The following is an 18982-nucleotide window of genomic DNA, read 5'->3' as shown; positions in this document are numbered from 1 at the left end:
CTTCCCTGCAAACAGTGCAGCGAGGAGGGCGGGGGAGGGACACAGATGCTGTCACCCAGCTGGGATGCTGGGGCACGAGGGCCCAGGCTCACAAGGGCCGCCGGCCAGAAACAGCAACTCGCATCTCCTGCGGGACCAACTCCACTTTCCTGCTCTCCTGATCACCAATTAATTCCTCTGGATGTCTGGCTACGTTGCCTCCTGCTTTTTTTTTTAATGTTTATTTTTGAAAGAGAGAGAGAGAGAGAGAGACAGAGTGCAAGACAGGGAGGTGCAGGGAGAGAGGGAGACCCAGAATCCAAAGCAGGCTCCGGGCTCTGAGCCGTCAGCCCAGAGCCCGACGCGGGGCTCGAACCCACGAACCGCGAGATCATGACCGAGCCGAAGTCGGACGCTCAACCGACTGAGCCACCCTGGCGCCCCTACATTGCCTCCTGCTTTAATCCAAGCGCAGCTCTTCCTGCCCAGGCTCCCTTTTCTCTGGCAACAGCAGTGGGAATGCTTTCCAGGCCAAGAGGAGCTTGACCATGGGGACCCTAACCCTGCCTCGGATGATGAGGTAGAAGCCAACACCCACCCAGAAGTTTCCCGGACAAGCTTGCTTCCTCCCCCTCTCCCCTGCCCATGAGTGAATATGGCGCTAGGGTCGGATGGGGATCAGCTTCAGGAGTAGACACAGGGAGCCTAGGAGACATTGGCAAGGTCGACGATAATAGTAACATTTATCAAGCACTCACTGGGTGCCGGGCAACATTCCATGCACTTGGCCTGTATCCGTGTGTGTCCTCCTCACAACTCTGGAAGGTAGAGACCATTGTGATCATCTCCCATTCTACCCCTGAGGAAAGCAGGCTCAAAAGTGGCCTGAGTTCACACGGACTTGCCTAAGATCAACAGCTAATGAAATGTAGAGCCGGGATTTGAACCCCTGCGGTCTGGCACCAGGGGCCGTGCTCTCTGTCGCTGTGTGCATGCGGCTTCTCTAAGGAGTCAGCCACGGTCTGGGATTCGGTTGGGGAAGAGCAGAGCTGCAGCCAGTGCGTATCCCCAGTCCACACGGTCCCACTGCATCCCGCGTCGTTGTTCAAGCGATACACGTTGAGCGGACGCTGTCGCTGAATTAGAGTTTGGAAAAAAAAAGAGGCAGAAGCCAAGTAGAGCAGGTGCAGGAGACGTGTTAAGGGCAGGAACTGAGCAGGTGGCTCCCTGAACATCCTGGGGTGCAGGGCAGGGGAACTTCGTGTGCTCCTACAGAGCGCCGCCGCCCCCCCCCCCCCCCCACCGAAGGGGAGGGGGTGCGCCAGAGCCCCGTGCCCACCCTGCAGCCTGGGAGACGGGGCGGCTCAAGGCGCCCCGGCATTCCAAAGGAAATTGCATTTGAAGAGTTGTCGGGGAGCAGCAGACATCACAAACAGCGTCTCCTGTGCTGTCCTCCCTCCGTCTGGGAAGATAAAAATTAATTAGGAGATGAAAAAAGGAAGTCTTTGAAAGCACTGTTTGGCTGTAAAAATATGTAGGCAAAATGTAAAGAAGAACATTGGGGAAGCGTGTTCTTTGGGCAGCTTTGAAAGGAGAAGCCGTAGGAAAACAGCCTCTCCGAGGATTTAGCCCCCTTTGGTGCTGGCGCGAGGCAGGCACATCGCAGAGGGAGGGACTGCGTGTGAGACACACACAGCCGCTCAGGGCAGAGACCAGAGCTGGGGGCCAAGAATTCCAGCTCCCTGGGGCTCTGGCACCGTCAGCCCCTCCCTCTTGTATAGCCCTGCCCTGCTGTAGCAAGGGAGCCTGGAGAGTTCCTGGAGAGGCCTCTGTCCAGCCCCCCACCTTCCAGCCGCTCAGCTGACTCTTCCCTGAGCTGGAAGCCTCACCCTATCTCAGCCTCCAGTTTCTCCTGACCCATCTGCCGGCCTGTCCAGGGTCAGAGTCTTGCCTTCAAGCAGAAGGAGGGTCGGAGGGCCAAAACGCAAGGACCGGGACGGGTTCGGTGCCGTGCAGCCTGGCCCTGTCCAGTCACATCCGTCTTAAAGTCAGACCGCCCAGGACTTGTTGTCTCTGCTGGGGGACCTTGGGTAAGTCACTACTTCTCTGAGCCTCGTTTTGTTCACCTGTATGACGTGGATACTGATTGCCACCAGACGTCACTCAGTGAGAGGACTCAACGAGCTACCGCACGTACAGTGGTTAGCCCAGTGCTGGACGCAGAAGCACCCAAGTCAGATGTTCCGCTGGTTGGCTGACCCAGAAGACTGGGAAGCAGGCCGGACCCTTTTCTCCTTTTGCCCCGTAGTCCCCAAAGGATTTGGAGAGGGACCAGCCAGCGGACACCTGGTGAATCTCCCTTCCCCTGGGTCTGTGGGCTTTGTGAAGGACCTTGGTGCCCCTCACGGGATGGTCGTATGCCTCCGCACAGAGCTAAGAACTCAGAAGGAGCCCCGAGATCCTCAGAATAGGAGAGATCCCGAGAGGGCAGGCAGAGGGGCAGGGACAGGTGCAGGGCTGGGCCAGTGATGAGGGGAAGTGACTGAAAACTACTGTTCCTGAGGACCTCTCTGTGCCTTCGTTTGCTCATCTATGGAATGGGTATGATAATAGTACCCATCTCGCAGAGTTACTGAGATGATTAAGTGGGATAATTCACGTAAACAGCTTAAAACCGGAGCTGACACGGAGTTATACATGCCCTAAGTGTTAACTGTGTTTATTGTTTGTTGTTGAAACTGGAGATACGCAGGCCTCTTCAGCCCACAGATGCAGTTTTGGGGGCCATACATCGCTTGCATTTTCTTACGTGAGTTGCCAGCATTTTAAAATTGAGAGCTTTTTGCATTTAAAAAATTCACATTTCCAGCTTCTTGAAAATGTGAAAGATTTGGCATCACTGAGCTGCTCTCTCGCTGAGCACCAGTTGTGGGAGCCAAGAGGCAAGTATCAATCTCTCCAGTGTATCAATTCCACTCAGCATTTCCTACTTATTTTACAGCGCCCTCCCTGGCCCCCGTCAGCACCGGGCTTTCCTACCCTGCGCTTTGCGTCATTTATTTTCTATAGAAACTCTACATTATAGCAATTATTATCCCCGATTTCCAGATGAGAGAAGTTAGCCTTAAAGAGCAATAATGATGTCATCCACTTGTCCAGCACTTCCTAGGGACCCAGCCCTGTGCTAAGCCAGCTCTCATTTGACAGAGGTGGAAGATGAGGCTCAGCTTTGTGACGTCACTTGCCTGTGGTCCCAGAAGGAGCTGGCATTTGAACCCAGGTTGGCATGACACCAGAGTCCATGCAACAGAGCTGACCCCTCCTGCCGCCTCTATCCCCAGCCTGCAGCCCCCGCCTTCCCAGGCAAGCCTCAGGGGGCGTGTGCGGACAGCAGGGTGACCGCTAGACTGGAGGGTCCGTGAGTCTGTCCTGGTGAGGTGACATGTAATGGCGGGCAGAAGCAGCAGACTCCGGGAAGCCACCTGGTCCCTGAGGAAATAATCCAGGAGACATGATTAACTGCCAAAGCCTCCACACCCAGGGATAAGCAAGCCAGTTAATTTGAGGAAAGGTCTCCTCTCCAACATGGAAAATACCCAAGGTCTCGCATGGAATCACATTGCTTCTGCCTCTCTGCACCTGTTCCCTGGGATTCAGCTCCCTTTGAAATGTATATATATATATATATATATATATATATATATATATATACATTTTTCTTGTACAGAAATGTTAAATTCTCAAGATTAAGTATCTTCAGTTGGGGAAAATCAATTTACTTCTTTGAGGAGGCTGGAATTGAAAGTCGTGAGCCTGAAACTTACTTTCTTGCCAATTTTACTGATAAAAAAAGCCTCTCCGTCCTGGCACGTCGCCCTGTATTGGCGGCTCCAAACGATTCCATTAATTGATTTGGGTGACTGGCCCTGAAGCAATGCTTATTAAGGTTCCCACTGGAGCTGGGACAGGCAGGATGACGTGGGAGCCATAGGTGTGCGGGACTCCGTTCCCTGGGGTGGTGATCATAGCTCCGACCTGAGACTCCAGGAGGGGCCCTGGCTATATCTCTCCCTGCCTCAGATGGGCCCTGCTAGAAGACAGCTTTTCAGAGATGTGCCTTGGAATCACAGAATCCCTGGAAGACAGAAGGAAGGAATTTAAGGGGAGCCAGAGACCGTGAGTGGATATGACTGAGCATCTGAAAACGGGAGCCCCAAAATACAGAAGCACAGTCAGTGGCCATTCTAGGGAGGCAGATTTCAGAACCACCTGTTTAAAGTTTGGAGGTGAGAATTTGTTGACACTGGAACTGGGAGAGCTGAACCTCTTGAAATCAGCATCACAGCCGTCTTCACGCCTTTTTGTCACCTCTCCTCTCAAGAGGCCCTAGCTTCCTGGTGTTCTTACCAGCTCCCTCCCTGTAATCCTTCAGCTTTGAGGCTACTGGAGGCCTTCAGCCTCAACACCCCCCCCCCCCCCCCACACACACACACACACAACCCCCGAAAGAAATTTCTGTCTCCATTTATGGTGGAGTGTTACTGGAAAGAACATATGTTTTGATGGCAGAACCCTGCTTCTGCTCGACTTGCTGTGGAAAGAAGGAATAAGGTGTTGGGGGAGGATGCAGGGAGGAGTTTGCCGAATGAGGATGAGTTCTCATCACTTTCTGAGACAGAAGGAGTGGGGCAGGGCTTCCTGAGTGGTTCGTTGTCAAGTTACTTTTGCCAGCACTTGGGATTTACTGATGGATGACTGGTTTCATGGGAGAGTGGTGGGTAAGATGGGTGAGGTGGAGAAGTGGATGCATGGTTGAGTGATGGATAGATGGATAAAAGAATGGATGGATGGGTGGGTGGTTGGGTGGATGGATGGAAGAATGGATGGATGGATGGATGGATGGATGGATGGATGGATGGTTGGTTGGATGGAAGGATGGATGGATGGATGGATGGTTGGATGGATGGATGGTTGGATGGATGGTTGGTTGGTTGGATGGAAGGATGGTTAGATGGATGGATGGATGGATGGATGGATGGATGGATGGATGGAAGGATGGTTGGTTGGTTGGATGGAAGGATGGTTGGATGGATGGATGGATGGATGGTTGGTTGGATGGAAGGATGGTTGGATGGATGGATGAATAGATGGATTAATGCATTAAGAGGTATAAGGGGAGCCCTGACAGTCTCATCAACACCTGGTTCCCACCTCTGATGGAAGGAGAATTTGGAAGCAGGAGAGACTGAGATGGAAAAGAAGCTGAGGTTCCAGAGCCACTGATGGGATAATAGTACTTAGTTATAATGACCATGAAGACAGAGTATCTGAGGAGCACGTATACTTGGCACTAGGGGTGATTGGACTTGGATGACCTGGTTAGAGGAATCATCGGAACTGATTATCTGAAAAAAACAACGATCTGAGGAACAGCAGTAGCTTGTGTGCGTATGTGGGTGAGAGAGTGTATTTGTTACCTTTTGCTGGACAGCTGATTACATGAAACCGAGTGTCCTAAAACAATGGCATTACGATCTCACCGACTGTGGGTTGGGAAGCAGCACAGCTTAGCTGGGTCCTCTGCGCGGAGACTGTGACAGGCTGCGGTCGAGGTGTTGCCTAAGGCCACAGTCATCCCAAAGCTGCGCCTCCAAGCTCGCTCACATGGTTGTTGTCAGCAGTCAGTTCCTCCCGCGCTGTTGCACTGAAGGCTTCAGCTCTGTGTTCGCTGCTGGCTGGAGGCTGCCCTCTGTTCCTGGCCACGTGGGCCTCTCCACAGGGCGACTCGCATGGCAGCCAGCTGCCATCAGAGCAGCCAGCGAGAGTGCGAGCAAGAGGGCCAGTCTCCTGGAGCCTAATCTTAGGAGTGACATCCCATCACTCGTGATGGGGGCAGGGGGAGTTCAAAGCAAATCAGTAGTCCAGTCCGCACTCAAGGGGAGGGGATTATGTGCAAGGGCATGAGTACCAGGGACGGGATCTCTGGAGCTAGATAGAAGCTTCCTAGCACAGTGAACCTGGGCAGAGTGAGAAAGGCCCTGTGGGATAAAAGGAGCCAGAGAAGGAGAGTCTGGATCCCAGAAATTATCTAGAAGATAAGCAATGTCTGAGGACTCAGAAAGTCTCGAAAAAAGGAATGCTTTTAAGGGCAAGAATGGTTAGTCGGGAGAGGGCCTGGGTGGGGGGGGTGGCGCAGGAGGAGCTGAGGGGGGAGAGTAGCTGGCGAGATGGAGTAGCTGGAGAGCACGGGGTTTGGAGACAAGGGTTGAGGAGGTCAGAGTAGCTGATGGTGGAGTAGCTGTAAGCAGGAATAGGAAGTAGGATGGCTGGGTTGCTGGGAGCAGCCAGCTTGCCACTCGAATGGAACCCATCAAGGGCCTTCAGCTTTGAGGCAGGTATATTTGCAGGTGGGATGGTGGCTGCTTCTCTGGGAAGGTGCCCTCAGGCCCGGAGGAGTGGGGTCTTGCCTGCTGCTTTGGGGCACCCCGCTCCCCTAGGCATGCTTGGGCCTCCAGGAGCCAGTTTTGGAGAGGACAGCCCTTACCAGACCCAGAAGGCCCCGGAGAATAGTAGATACAACTTTCCTCCCAGCCCCTGCCCCCACCGCCCTGACTCCTGACAGACACAGCTTCTTTCCCATCCCCTCCCCATCCCCCCGGCCCTGCACCAGCCCTGTTCAAGCACACCCCTGCTGTCACGCACACCGGAGCTGGGCCGGGTGCCAGTGAGACAGGCTGACATCACAGACAGGCACAGCTAGACTTGGAAGCGGCCGGGCACAGTGGGGCCCACAGAGCCACCTGCTCCCCTGGGGACCCTGGAGGCAGGGCCATTCCCCCCCGCTGGGAGCAGCTAGCTGGCTGGCTGTAACTTCCTGAGAAAACTCAGGAATGCTGTGCAGCCTGATCTGCCCATTCTTCTCGGCAGCAGGGGACGTTCAACCTCGGCCCCCTCTCCCTGCCCCCCACACCTTCTCTGAGTCTCCCCAGCCAGCCGGGGGCAAGCACAGCTGCCCACCCACCAGGCCTGATCTTAGCCATGCTAGCTGTGTTCGCACAGCAGCGTCCAGCCCGGGGTTGCTCTGGGGACAATCACAGGAGATAAAGGGCCTGCAGACCACCTGCTCTGACTGCCCCCACTTCTCGCCCCCCCCCTCCTCAATGAAGCACAACAGACAAACCCTCGCCTTCCCCTGGAACACGGCACACAGGGGGAGCCCTCTTTGGCTGCAGTGGAAGTGGGGGGAGGCCAGAACCCACCAAGCTTTGCCCTCACTGGCATCCACTTCTCCCTGTCTACCCTCACAGAGGTTTCTATGAGGCAGTGAAGCTCAGTGGTTAGGAGCATGGACTCTAGAGCCAGATGGCCTGGGTTCGAAGCCTAAATTTGCTACTAACCTTGAGCAGGTTACTTGGCCATGCTTCCGTTTCCGTAGAACGGAGCCAAGGGTAGTACCCGCCTCCTCGGATCGTCGTGGAGAATCAGCCAGTTAATGCAGATAAAGCTCTTAGAACAAGGCCTGCACATGTAGACCTTTAATACATGTCAGAGGAAGGAAACTCATTTAAAAAACAGTCAGTCTGAAAATCACTGCGCCACGGCAAAGAGCCAGGCGTTTCGGGGGGGGGGCGGGGCGGGGGGCTGAGTCTGAATCCCGGCTTCATCACTCCCCAACTGTGTGTGTCGGGACCTCCTCTCCCAGGGCCTCAGTATCCACGTCTGAGCAACGGGTCGCATTCTTTCCTCTGAGGGCCGTAGACAGGGTTCAGTGGCTAGAGCGCTGCTAAGTAGAGGGTATGGTACTTGGCCCCCGGTGTGCTCAGTGACTGTGTGCATCCCCCCCTCCCCTCGTGGCCCAGAAATCCAAGATCTCCACCTTTGAGAAGATGTGGGCCTTCATGAGCAGCAAGCCCTCGGCGTTGGTGAAGAACAACGAGGAAGGCATCCAGAGGACCCTGACGGCCGACTATGCGCTGCTCATGGAGTCCACGACCATCGAGTACGTCACCCAGAGGAACTGCAACCTTACGCAGATCGGGGGCCTCATCGACTCCAAGGGCTACGGCATTGGCACACCCATGGGTGAGCGAGGGGCTGCAGGCGGGAGTGGGGCTTGGGGGACAGAGGATGGGCAGGGCCCCCACATCCACCCACACACACAGTCTTCTGCCCCCTCTCCCAGCTCATCCCACCGAATCTAAAAAGGTGGCATTTCTTCAGCCCAGAGACCAAGGCGTACGTCCCAACCTCGCGGGGTCAGCCGGGGCCTAGGCAGAGGAGAGCTGGGGGCAACCCAGAGGCGGGGTGAGGCAGGGCGGGGGTGGGGGTGGGGTCCGTTCAGAGGTCATGGCTGTTCTCCCTGACTTTTCCCCTGCTGATGCAGCCCAGATACACCGTGCGTTCCAGGGGCCTGTGGAGACAGGGACTCCTAGGCAAAACTCCCCACCCCAAATCAGGACGTTTCTCCCACCCAAACACCGTAGATCATTCAAAGAGGGGCTTTTGTGAGCCTACGGAGGTGGTGGCCAGCACCGAGCAGGGTGCCGGCAGGGCGAACGCACACGGCACTGAATGCCGCTGCCAGCCGGACCCCTGTCCCCCACGCAGGCTCCCCGTACCGGGACAAGATCACCATTGCCATCCTGCAGCTGCAGGAGGAAGACAAGCTCCACATCATGAAGGAGAAGTGGTGGCGAGGCAGCGGGTGTCCCGAGGAGGAAAACAAAGAGGCCAGCGCCCTGGGCGTCCAGAAGATCGGGGGCATCTTCATCGTCCTGGCCGCCGGGCTGGTCCTGTCCGTGCTGGTGGCCGTGGGCGAGTTTGTGTACAAGCTCCGCAAAACAGCGGAGCGAGAGCAGGTGAGCCTCGAGGACCGGGACCTGCGCGGGGAGGGGAGGCAGAAGGGAGGACAGGGTTCCAGCTGGGTTCGTGGGTTCGTGCCTCCCAAGCGCACGGGGTATCTGAGCCCCCCCTGCCTCCCCCTGCCCCCCCCCCCCCCCCACCGACCAGGAGGCCCGCCGGCCCCACCCCTGCTCTGACTCCGAGCACACACTCCCACCGCTGCTGTTCCATTCCAGGACAAGCCCCCTCGCCTCCAGCTGGACCGTGCGACAGCCTCCAGTCTGGCCTTCCTACCTCCCCACTCCCATCCGCTCTCCATACACAGCTAGTGCCCTGTTTCACACTTAATTCAAACCGTGTCGTTCCCCTGCACAAAACCCTCCATGGTAATTGTTGGAGCTCGGTGATGGTTACATAGGGATTCATTATACGCTTCCCTCTCCTGCATATAGTTGGAAATTTCCATAATCAAAAGTTTAAAAAAGAAAAGAATGTTAAGAGGTCTGGCCCAAGTGTACATGCAGGAGAAGTCTGCTCAACCCATCTGATTAATTCAAGTGTGGTTGAGCAATGTTTCTGGGTCTTGGTAGCAAATTAGAATCACAGGGAGAGAGTTTTTTAAGTGCTAATGTCCTGGCCTCACTCCCAGAGACGGTTTTAATTGGTCTGTGGCAGAGCCTGGCGTTGGTGTCTTAAGAAAGCGTACTTATAGGGTGATTTAAATGTGCACGTGAGTTGAGGGCTGGACAGAGGTCCCTCTCACAGAGAAGTTCAAAGGGACATAGGGCCAGCGTGGAAGGAGACTGCAGTTAAGTCCCGTGTGGAAGGGACCATTCAAAACAGGCACTTTTTACATCCATCAGAAATGAAATAGGGCCCTTTATAATCAGAAAGCCAGAGTCAGCAAAGAGGAAGGGGAAAGATCATTCTTGGTGTCGCATTTCTCCTGGGCAGGAGGAAAGGGACATGTTCCCGTATTGCTGGGATCAGTCCAAGCGGATACGTTTTTGGAAGGCAACTTTGCGGTCTGGACAGAGTCTTAAAAGTGGCCACACATTTTGACAGTGAATTTCTACTTTTCGAAACGCACCCAGTGGAAGTGGCCAAGGGTAGATGCAGTTTTATTTACGAGGATGTTCACGGAAGTGTTAATTGTCACGTGAAGAATGGCGTGGGGGGGGAACCCTTGACGTCCAATCAAAAAGAATGGCTAAAAAAAATTACAATACATTAAAAAAGAACCACCAAATTCTTTAGGAATTCCCAATACCATTGGCATGAGCTCCACATTTCCCCAAAAGCCTACCAGACCTGGTCTTGGTCCACTTGTCTGACTTTCTCCCTCTCACACTGAACTCCTTTACTCTGCTCCACACACATCGGTCTTCTTTTTAGTCCTTAACACACCAAACACAGTTCAGCCCCAGGCCATTTGCACATGCTGTTCCAGCCACCTGCAATGCTCTTGCCCCAGAGCACCCTGTCGTTGGCCTGTTCTAGCCATTCAGGTTTCAGCTCAAATGCCACCACTCAAGTAGCCTTCCCCACCTGCCCCCACGGCCAGCCCCCGCTCTATCCCATTCCACTGGTTTATTCTCTTAGAGATAGTTACCATTCCCTGAAGTGATTTATTTGCTTGCAAGTTTATTACCTGTTTCCATCACATCCTAGACCGTAAGCTCCGTGAGGGCTGAGACCTGTCTTTTTCACGTCTGTAGGCCTAACATTTAGAACAGTGCATGGAACATAGCAGGCCCGCAATAAATATTTTCAGAATGAATAAGGGAGGTAAGAGGGAGGCTATTCTGTGTTTAGTGGGTGAACAGGGGAAGCTTGGAGGGGAAGCGGTTTAGAGGCAGAGCCAGAATTCGAATTCCCCTGCACCACACCAGCCGCCCACAGGTGCCTGGGTGTGCTAATACCCTGACCTCATGCAGAAGTTGAGCTATCAACAGCGCCCCCTGTCTGCCAGACAAGTCACAGGACAGCCTCCGTCTGTTGGGCTCAGAGGAGCCACTGCCCTCAGATACCTGCAGGCAAAGCTGTACCTTTGCCTTCCCTTCTGGGTGCCCATGAGGGACCCAGGCCAGAAGCCACTGCCACCCCGCTGCCTCACAGGGACCCGCCTCCCAGTTGCGCACCTTGAGAAACATGCTGGACTTTCCCTAGCGGGAGCACAGTGATTCTCCCCTCAGTTGGAAGCCCTCCCAGGGGAAAGGTTACCCGTACATTCACCGGGTGTTTCTTAAGCTTGACTCTGGGCCAGGCCAGAGCTGGGCTCACCCGGACGAGGCTGGTTTGGTTCCTGCCCTCAGAATCTAGTGGAGAAAAATCAGACAGGTCAGCTCCTCAAACTTTAAGGTACGTGCCAATCAGAGCCTCAGTTTGCTCCTCTGTGAAATGGGGATAGGATGATACTACCTGCCCTATCTCCCTTAGTCTCCAAACAAGAATGTAATGCTTTGTAGGCTGCCCCACAAACTGGTCATCCTGAGTTGGCAGCGGGTGGGTGGCCTGAAGGTGAGAGAGAGAGAGACAGGCAGCCTTGGCACAGCCTGGGGAGGAAAGGGAGGCACTGGCTGGGGTTGCAAGGCCAAGCCTCACCCATGTGCCCCTTGCCCTCCCTCCCACCCCACCCCAGCGCTCCTTCTGCAGCACCGTAGCCGACGAGATCCGTTTCTCCCTCACCTGCCAGCGTCGGGTCAAGCACAAGCCGCAGCCTCCCATGATGGTCAAGACCGACGCGGTCATCAACATGCACACATTCAACGATCGCCGGCTTCCGGGCAAGGACAGCATGGCCTGCAGCACACCATTGGCCCCTGTATTCCCCTAAGCACAGGTGGGGTGGGGACCGAAGGCCTGGGGGCAGGGCAGAGGAAAGCAAAGGAGACTGGAAGGCACCTCCCCCGTGCCCACACTGGGCTTGGGGACCAGGGCCGTTGCCTGCCTGCTGGGCCAGGAGCCTTCTGCCCTTACCTACCAGGAGACCAGCAGGCCCCCACTTGCCTCTCATTTCTTCTGTGGGTTTCTAAAGCTGCCAGCCGAGACAGCCAAGGCCAAAGGAAGCACATGCCTCTCAGGCCAAACTCCCCTGCCCCTCGATTCTCCTCAACAGTCAGAAGTTTCTACCACGGCCCTGCAGAGGCCAAAGAAAATGAGACACGGCTCTTACATTGCCACTCTTTCCCCCATGAGCCCAGGCCTCCTGGGCCTCGACCGTGAGACCAGAGACAAACCTTGGGTACTTTAAGGGTTGTAGTGTGGCAGCCATTGGGAGCTGAAGATGGGTTGGCCACCCCACACGTCTTGAGCAGAAGGAAGACCTTCACCCTCAGAGGCTGCTCACATAGTCCTGGTCTCAGGCAGCCCCCACCTTTGCAAAGTTGGAGGCAGAAAGCCCCATAGAGAAAAAGAGGAGTTTGCGGTATGGGAGAGAGGAGAATGCACAGAGGCCGCCATCTTGAATTCTTCTGGACAACGTCCAATGGCTCCCATTCCTCAAGGAGGTCTCCAGGAGTATAAAGTGGGGGGGGGGGGGGAGCGGTCAGAGCAAATTTTCTTTCTGGCCCGAGGATAGAGGCCCCCCCCTGAATCTCTCACAAAGGATGACCAGAGATTCAGTCAGTATTTGAGGCCAGAAGAACAATGGATTCCATGGAAATCCCATAGGCCCTTGAGCCATTGGGTCTCATTTTGCTGGTCACTGGGCTGTTTTCTAAACCCTAGTGGCATTTGAGAGCTCGGGCGCTTCGCCATCTACTCGTCAGCAACTCTCCATTCCTGGCCGATTGACCTTGACCTCCTTCTGTCATCTCGGAAGGAGAAGAGAAGCCTAGGTTGAAGTGAACGTCGTCACCCCTCCTCACAAGAAGGATCACAGTCCTGCTGCACAGGCTAACTTTGGGGTAGATGGGGAAAGCCAGACGGTCCCTAAAGAACTGTTGGTGTCCTGGGCTTGCCAAACCTAAAGATGCTCCCCAGTGAAAGAAAGTTTTCAGGGACAGAATATCAGAGCTCACAGAGGCCCCAAGAACGGTGAAAGAAAAGCTGCCTCCTGGATAATTAACCAAAGACCCCACACAGAGACACAGGCCCCATCTTGGCCCCAGTCTCTTGTCCAGAGCAGCTTGGACTTGGTGGGGTTGGGGGGTACAGCAAAGAAATACTCGCAGATGGGGTAACAGTCGGGTGGACCAGATGATCTGTGGGTTCCAGCTAGGTAGAATGGATGCTCTAGAAGTCTTACGATTCTAGAAAAGGAATGAGACGTGGAAGGGTTAGGAGCAAAGTGTCCTTAAAGAGAACATGATGGGGCCAGCAGGGCTTCCCATTGCCGAGGGCAGAGGGCAGTCTCTGAGCAGGGGAGGGAGGGCTGGAGGTTCCGGACAGGGACCCAGAAGACACTAGTCACCGCCCTTCCTCCTCTGTCTTTTTTCTGCTCGGGGAGTCTGGTTACGGAAGAGCTCCATTGAGATCTCGAGGGCCTTCTCAGTCGGGGTGAAGGGTAACCTCCAGTCCCACCCCCCAGGGACTCCCAAAGCAGGAGAGTGCAGTTGACTCGTGATTAATACTGTTCCTCCTCCAAGCTGTGAAGCTGCAGGACCAGACCAGCTGGCTCCCGCAATCCCAGCAGCTCCAACAGGCTGTGCGCTTGGGAGGCGGGAGAAGGGAGCTGGATGTGCGGCATCGCCAACACGTAATGACAGGAAAAGCCATGCTGTCGTGAGCTTCCATGTGTAGGAGTGTGTGTGTGCGTGCACATGTGTGTATCTTTGTGTGTGCGTGAGCTTTGGGGGCTGGGGCTGAAGGACAGATTTGGACGTCTCACAGAGTCCAGGGCACGAAATGAACACAATCCCTGGGTTCTGACGTGTGTGTGCACACATGCGTGTGCATTTGGGATGAGGAAGACAGATCTGGACAAGCAGCAGAGCCCCATACACGTAAAAACAGAAGAAGCCATGTCTTAATGGGGTTCTGGTGAGTATACATATGTGTACGCGCGTGCACAAGTGGGTATGCTTATGTGTGCGTGTGTGTGTGTGTGTGTGTGCACGTGCGTGCACATTTATGCGCCAGTGGCAGAGGTTGGAGGACAGGATAGAACCCCGGAGCATCGCCAAATGTTGAAAAGGAGAAGCCATGTCATCAAGGGGTGCACGTGGGTGTGTGCGTGGGCTCGTGTGTGCAGCAGAGAGCAGAAGGGAGGACAGAAGCAGACAGACGGCAGCACAGCTCAGTGCATGTATGCAAGAAGCCATGCAGAACTGGAGTTTCTCAGTGTTGGGGGGAACATGCTTGCACACATGTGTCCACACTCACACATGTGCTCCCAGCTCGCAGCAGAAGCACAGATGGACAATCAGCAAGGCAGGGAACCAGGGTCTATTTGCACTTCTGTTGTGGGGGAGAGATCGTCGGTCACAAGGATCTGTCGACATCGTGTGCTTTTGCGTATGACGCTCCGTGAACGTGCCGTGTGCTTCTGGGGCCGCGCGCATACGTGGACTGGCGGGGGGAGAAAGAGAAGTGGCATGGGCTGGGAAGAGGCTTCATCGGTGGCGTGAACAGTCGTGGGCACCATTCCACTCCTTTGGGAACCCCCTCTCTCCCAGAAAGTACTTAAGTGATTGGGGTGACAATGCTGCCCGACTCCCCCTCCCACTCAAGCCTTATGTCCGTGTGTGCGGCGAATGTGCAGACTCCGGCTGGTGCCCTCTGTTTGGCTTCGAGGCCAGCCCAGTGTTCAAAGTGCAGTGGAAACCGCTTCTGCCCAAGCATGAGCTGTCGTCTCTCCCGGGGCAGAAGAGGTGCCGGGCGGCACTTCTGGGGCAGAAGGTTTTCCCGTGGAGGCGGACCAAGAGGAAGTCAAGACTGGGCCCGCCCTGCCAGCAGGTGCACCCCGGGGCTGCAGAGGGTGCCCGTGGGCACGCCCACACGCGGTGGCACTGAGGTTGGCCCATGGAAGCGTAAAAGCTGGCTTTGACAGCGCGGAAGACGGGACTCGCGGGAGCACCTGCCGGACCGCCCTCGTCTGGCCCCACACCCCTTCCCTTCACAGAAGACTGACCCCCACCTTCCACCCGCATCTCCCACCCGCCTTGCCAGTGCCTCCTCTCAGCCCGCTCAGCCTGGCCAAACTGAGGGGCCACCCCCTCCCCAGCCACCCTGGGGATTTGGGACGATGAGCCCTCCTCCTCTCTCTCTCCCCTTGACCCGTTCCTGGTCTCTCTGCTGTGGACAGTTAAGAAAACCCTGACGGCTTTGTTGCCATCAGGCGGCCCTGCTCTGCGAGCGCCTCTCCAGGGGAATAAGGCTCTCTTGGCAGGTGAGCTGACTCCGTCTCTGGAGGGTTGGAGGGCCTCCCCACCCCCACCTCACGGCCAAGACTGCCTCAACGAGAAGAGCACATCCCGGCTTCCTCCCCAATGCACTTGGCAGACAGACTGTGATGGCCCAGAATGGGGGAGGGGTGTGGCAGCATCCGATGAAGTTTCCACGTGGTGAGAAGTCACTCCCCTCCTTACACCGGAGGCGAGCAGGGGACAGACCCAGGCACACGCTCACGGAGAACAGTCAGAGGCTCCCTCCCTGCTTGCTTTTCCAGGGGTTACTGTGTGGAGTTTTGCAAAGCTGCTGCTTCGTGGCTCAGCGTGAGGCCGGTCCCTCCCCAAGCCTTTCTCAGCTGTATGCACAAACATCTGGAAGGTGGCCAAACTCTGGCCCATGTCTGGACTGGTCCCGTGTGGATAGCCATCTGGAAGGACCGAGGGATCTGGACGAACAGCTGTAAGGACCTAACATCTGGGACAGACCAACCCCTTGGACAGATGCAAGAAATGAGCCCAGTCCTGTGGACAGGTCTGGAATAGACGCATCCGGAACAGTCTCCCAGGCTGAGTGGACACATCTGGAAGGGGCCCAGCTGCTTGCCGCCGTAGAAGGGCCCTGCCCTTTGTCCCCATGCCAGTTTGAATCGAGCTCTCATTTTTCAGTCGTGGATTTGCCCTGGAGTTAAGATTTCAGAGCTGAGGCCGTATGTGACGTCACAAAACTGTTTTTGGTAGAAGGTTAATGTTCTGTACCATATATATATGAATGTAAAAAGATATATATATATATGCTGTATATATATATATGTATATATATATGCACAGTGTATATATGACCCGTAGCCCGTGTGTATACGCACCCCTCCCTGCACGTCTGCACACAGAGTGTACATAACCCAGCCAGTATGGGTGGGGACCAGGTGAGGGATGGGGCGATAGCAGCCAAGTCTGGAATGGAGGCCACCTGGGGCAGGGCCGCAGAGAGCCCCGCGGGGATGGGGAGCACACATCAGAGCTCCAAACCCTGAAGAAGAGGACCCTGTGGCTGGGAGGTGAGCCTTGCCCGGGCAGCCTCTGCTGGGGGTGGGGGCAGGGCAGGAGAGACCGACAGGCCTTGTGTCAGTCCGAGCGTGTCTATGGCCTGTGCCTGAGGAGTAATGCCCTACCGGGACCTGGCTCCTGGGACCTCCGCCTGTCACAGTGGCCGGGCATGTGTCCGGCTCCACCCGGAATACCCTCAAAGGCTGGAACATTCTAGGCGGCGAAGGCCTCTGCCTCAGATTCTCACCCCCACACAGAGACGCAGTTCACAGCTAGGAAAAAAACGCTTTTCAGAGGGAATGACCCCAGAGGCACTGTCAGCATGCCAGTGCAATGTCCCAGTGCCCTACTTATGGACCCTGTCCCCATCCCCTGCCTTCTAGAACAGAAGACCTCAAACCACCCTGCAGTATGTCTCTGTTTTACAGATCAAAACTCTGGGGCCTCCCGATACGGGGAAGCGGCTGTAGTCATGCCAGCAAGTTTGTCCCACTGCAGACAATGTCCCCAGACCCATTTGACCCAGAGACCAGCTGTTAGGGAGTGACCGAGGAGCCAGAGATGCGAACAGTGCAGTGACACCCGGTGAAAGATGAGAAGCCAGCAAGGCCCTCTGGCCCTAGCACAGCCCACGCCATCTGTCTGCCTCCTCTCCCTGTCTACACCTCCCCCGGCAGGGCGGTCGGCCGGGAGCACCGCCCCCCCTCCCCCCCCACCATACCTGCAGACCTCCGGCCCTGCCCCGCCTGGGTCTTCCTGTTCTACATAATGCCAGCCTTTTTGCTAGTGGTCCCGCCCTTGCCACCGGTCAGAGCACCTCTGGAGTCTGCAAGGGAGAAGGTACTAGAGTAGACTTCCGTGCGGTCAACAGCCCGCCTTTTGCTCGGGTCCCACGCGTCAGGCTGGTGTGCACTAATCTGCCTCTGGGGCCCCCCCGCCAGAGCACATCTGAATCCGGCCCCCCGAGGAGGGGCCTGTCCTGGCTCCAGGGGCCCTCATGCCACTGTGCTCCAAACCCCCACCCCATCTCTGCCTGGGCCGACTTCCTGGCTGGGCCTCCCTTGTCGGGGACTTGGGTTCCCCGCCCCAGGGCTGAGCCCCCAGACAGTGCCATGTGAGACCCCTGGCCTGTCCCACCACCCAGACCAGAGTGCCTGGATGCCCCCCTCTCCCACTCAACATGGTTCCCACACACTGGTCTCTGGGCCATTCAGGGGATGCCCTTTGTGGACATGCAGAATTTCTATGAATATAGTTTTTTGTAAACATTTTGTAACGATTTGGGTTTCATAGTAACTGTGTTACTTGCCAATCATTCTAGGCTGATGTAAATAACTTTCCAAACAAATCTGATTATTTTCCTTTTTAAGACACTGTGATATATTAAAGTGCACAGTTTGCTGTATGAAGTAATATGGTTTTAAATTTTAAATAAAGACATGTTTCTAGAAAACAGGGTCCCCTTGAGGTGTGTTTTCTGTTGCTTTTCTCTCTCTTTCGAACCAGAGGGTACTGGGCCGCTATGTCCTTTTCACCCCCGACTGACTGTGTCCCGGCAGGAGCCCCTAGTGGTGAGCAGGTAGGGGGCTCCAGCCCAGGCCCCTGGTTCCTATTTCAGATATGAAGGGTGTGGTGACTGTCCTTCACGGCGTCTGACCTCTGTCTCCTTGTGGGCACATCTGTCCCGAACTCATCACCATCCACGTAGCTACCTTGGGAGTTACTGTGTCCTTATGTGACCCTGCCTCTTTGGCCACAGCTGGGGATGTTGGGTGGGCCTCTTATCCAAGCCTGACCAGTCAGAGGTCTTGCCTGAGCTTTTTCAAAGTGGAAATAATGCAGCTGTAAGTCAGTTACTCTCAGGAGATGGAAACCGTACATATAACCAGGGCTCAGGACAGGACATGTTAAGCAGGAGGGGATTGAACACAGATGTGTACAAAACCAGTGGAAGCGATGAGAGAGTAAGGGCCAGCTGGGCCCCCCGTGGCTCCCAGAGCGACACAGAACAGACCTATCCAGGGAGACTCTGGGACTAGAGCTGCAAGGTCACGCCCCGAGCCGTAATCCAGGGCTCAGAAAGCCTGTAATCCAGGGTCAGGAAGCTGCTGTCACCCCTGGCCCCATCACGATGCTTCTCGTCACCTGGGAAGCAATAGTGTGGAAAACTCTCACGTTTCCACGACAGAGACAGCCCATAAGGGGGCAGGAAGGTGGCCTCCACCTCTCTTCTGCCTCCCACAGCTCATGCAAATCGACTTGGTAGAGACTGATTTGCATCCAGAACCCTCCATGCTCCCCATCGCAATCATAAGTCCTAATATTTATTGAGAACTTCCTACGTGGCAGGTGCTATGCTAAGCTCTTGACATATATTATTATCTCCTTTACTACTTGCCTTAGGACCTGACACAGCTCAGACCCAACCATACATTCAGTCCGAATGTCCACCACCGTTGACTCAGTATCTCAGTGTCCCCCTTCTAATTCCCTGGAGAATGACTATTATTAGACTAGCTCTGGTTCGTTGGTCGCCTGTGGCCCAATCAACTGTGGCCAGAGGGAGTGAAGGGTCTCATAATATAGTCATGGAACCCAGGCTCTTTGCTTTAGGAGGGCTGAGAACACCCAGAATTCCAAAGAAAGCTATGTGGGTTGAGCAGACCTCCTAAAATATCCACCCTCCTATTCTGTCAGCTGACAAAGTGCCAATCCAGTGTCCCAGAAATCCCTATAGAATGGAGAGGAGGCCAGGACCCAGTGGGCTCCTGGTCTAGCCCACAGCC

The 18982-nt window shown here is 55.3% G+C and overlaps 1 protein-coding gene and 1 long non-coding RNA gene across 2 annotated transcripts in view; one reads left to right on the top strand and one right to left on the bottom strand.

Annotated features, from left to right (window-relative positions):
• Positions 1-17653, top strand: part of GRIK3 (glutamate ionotropic receptor kainate type subunit 3) — a 228544-nt gene extending 210891 nt beyond the window's left edge. The window contains exons 14-16 of the mRNA XM_040469503.1: positions 7839-8061; positions 8587-8837; positions 11462-17653. Coding sequence (XP_040325437.1) covers positions 7839-8061; positions 8587-8837; positions 11462-11656 — 669 coding nt within the window. The 3' untranslated portion in view covers positions 11657-17653. The remainder of the gene's footprint in view (positions 1-7838; positions 8062-8586; positions 8838-11461) is intronic.
• LOC121026750 (uncharacterized) lies at positions 699-2063 on the bottom strand. The gene is made up of 2 exons (XR_005788441.1): positions 1319-2063; positions 699-1115 (listed from the first exon to the last, which is right to left on the bottom strand). It is a non-coding gene; the product is annotated as an uncharacterized LOC121026750 (long non-coding RNA).
• Positions 17654-18982: the final 1329 nt, after the last annotated feature.

Source organism: Herpailurus yagouaroundi, unplaced genomic scaffold (genome assembly GCF_014898765.1).
Source record: "Herpailurus yagouaroundi ecotype Mexico unplaced genomic scaffold, PumYag 77, whole genome shotgun sequence".
Classification (NCBI taxonomy): Eukaryota; Metazoa; Chordata; class Mammalia; order Carnivora; family Felidae; genus Herpailurus; species Herpailurus yagouaroundi.
The sequence above is the reverse complement of the archived record's forward strand: the minus strand, read 5'-3'. Positions and strand labels throughout refer to the sequence as shown.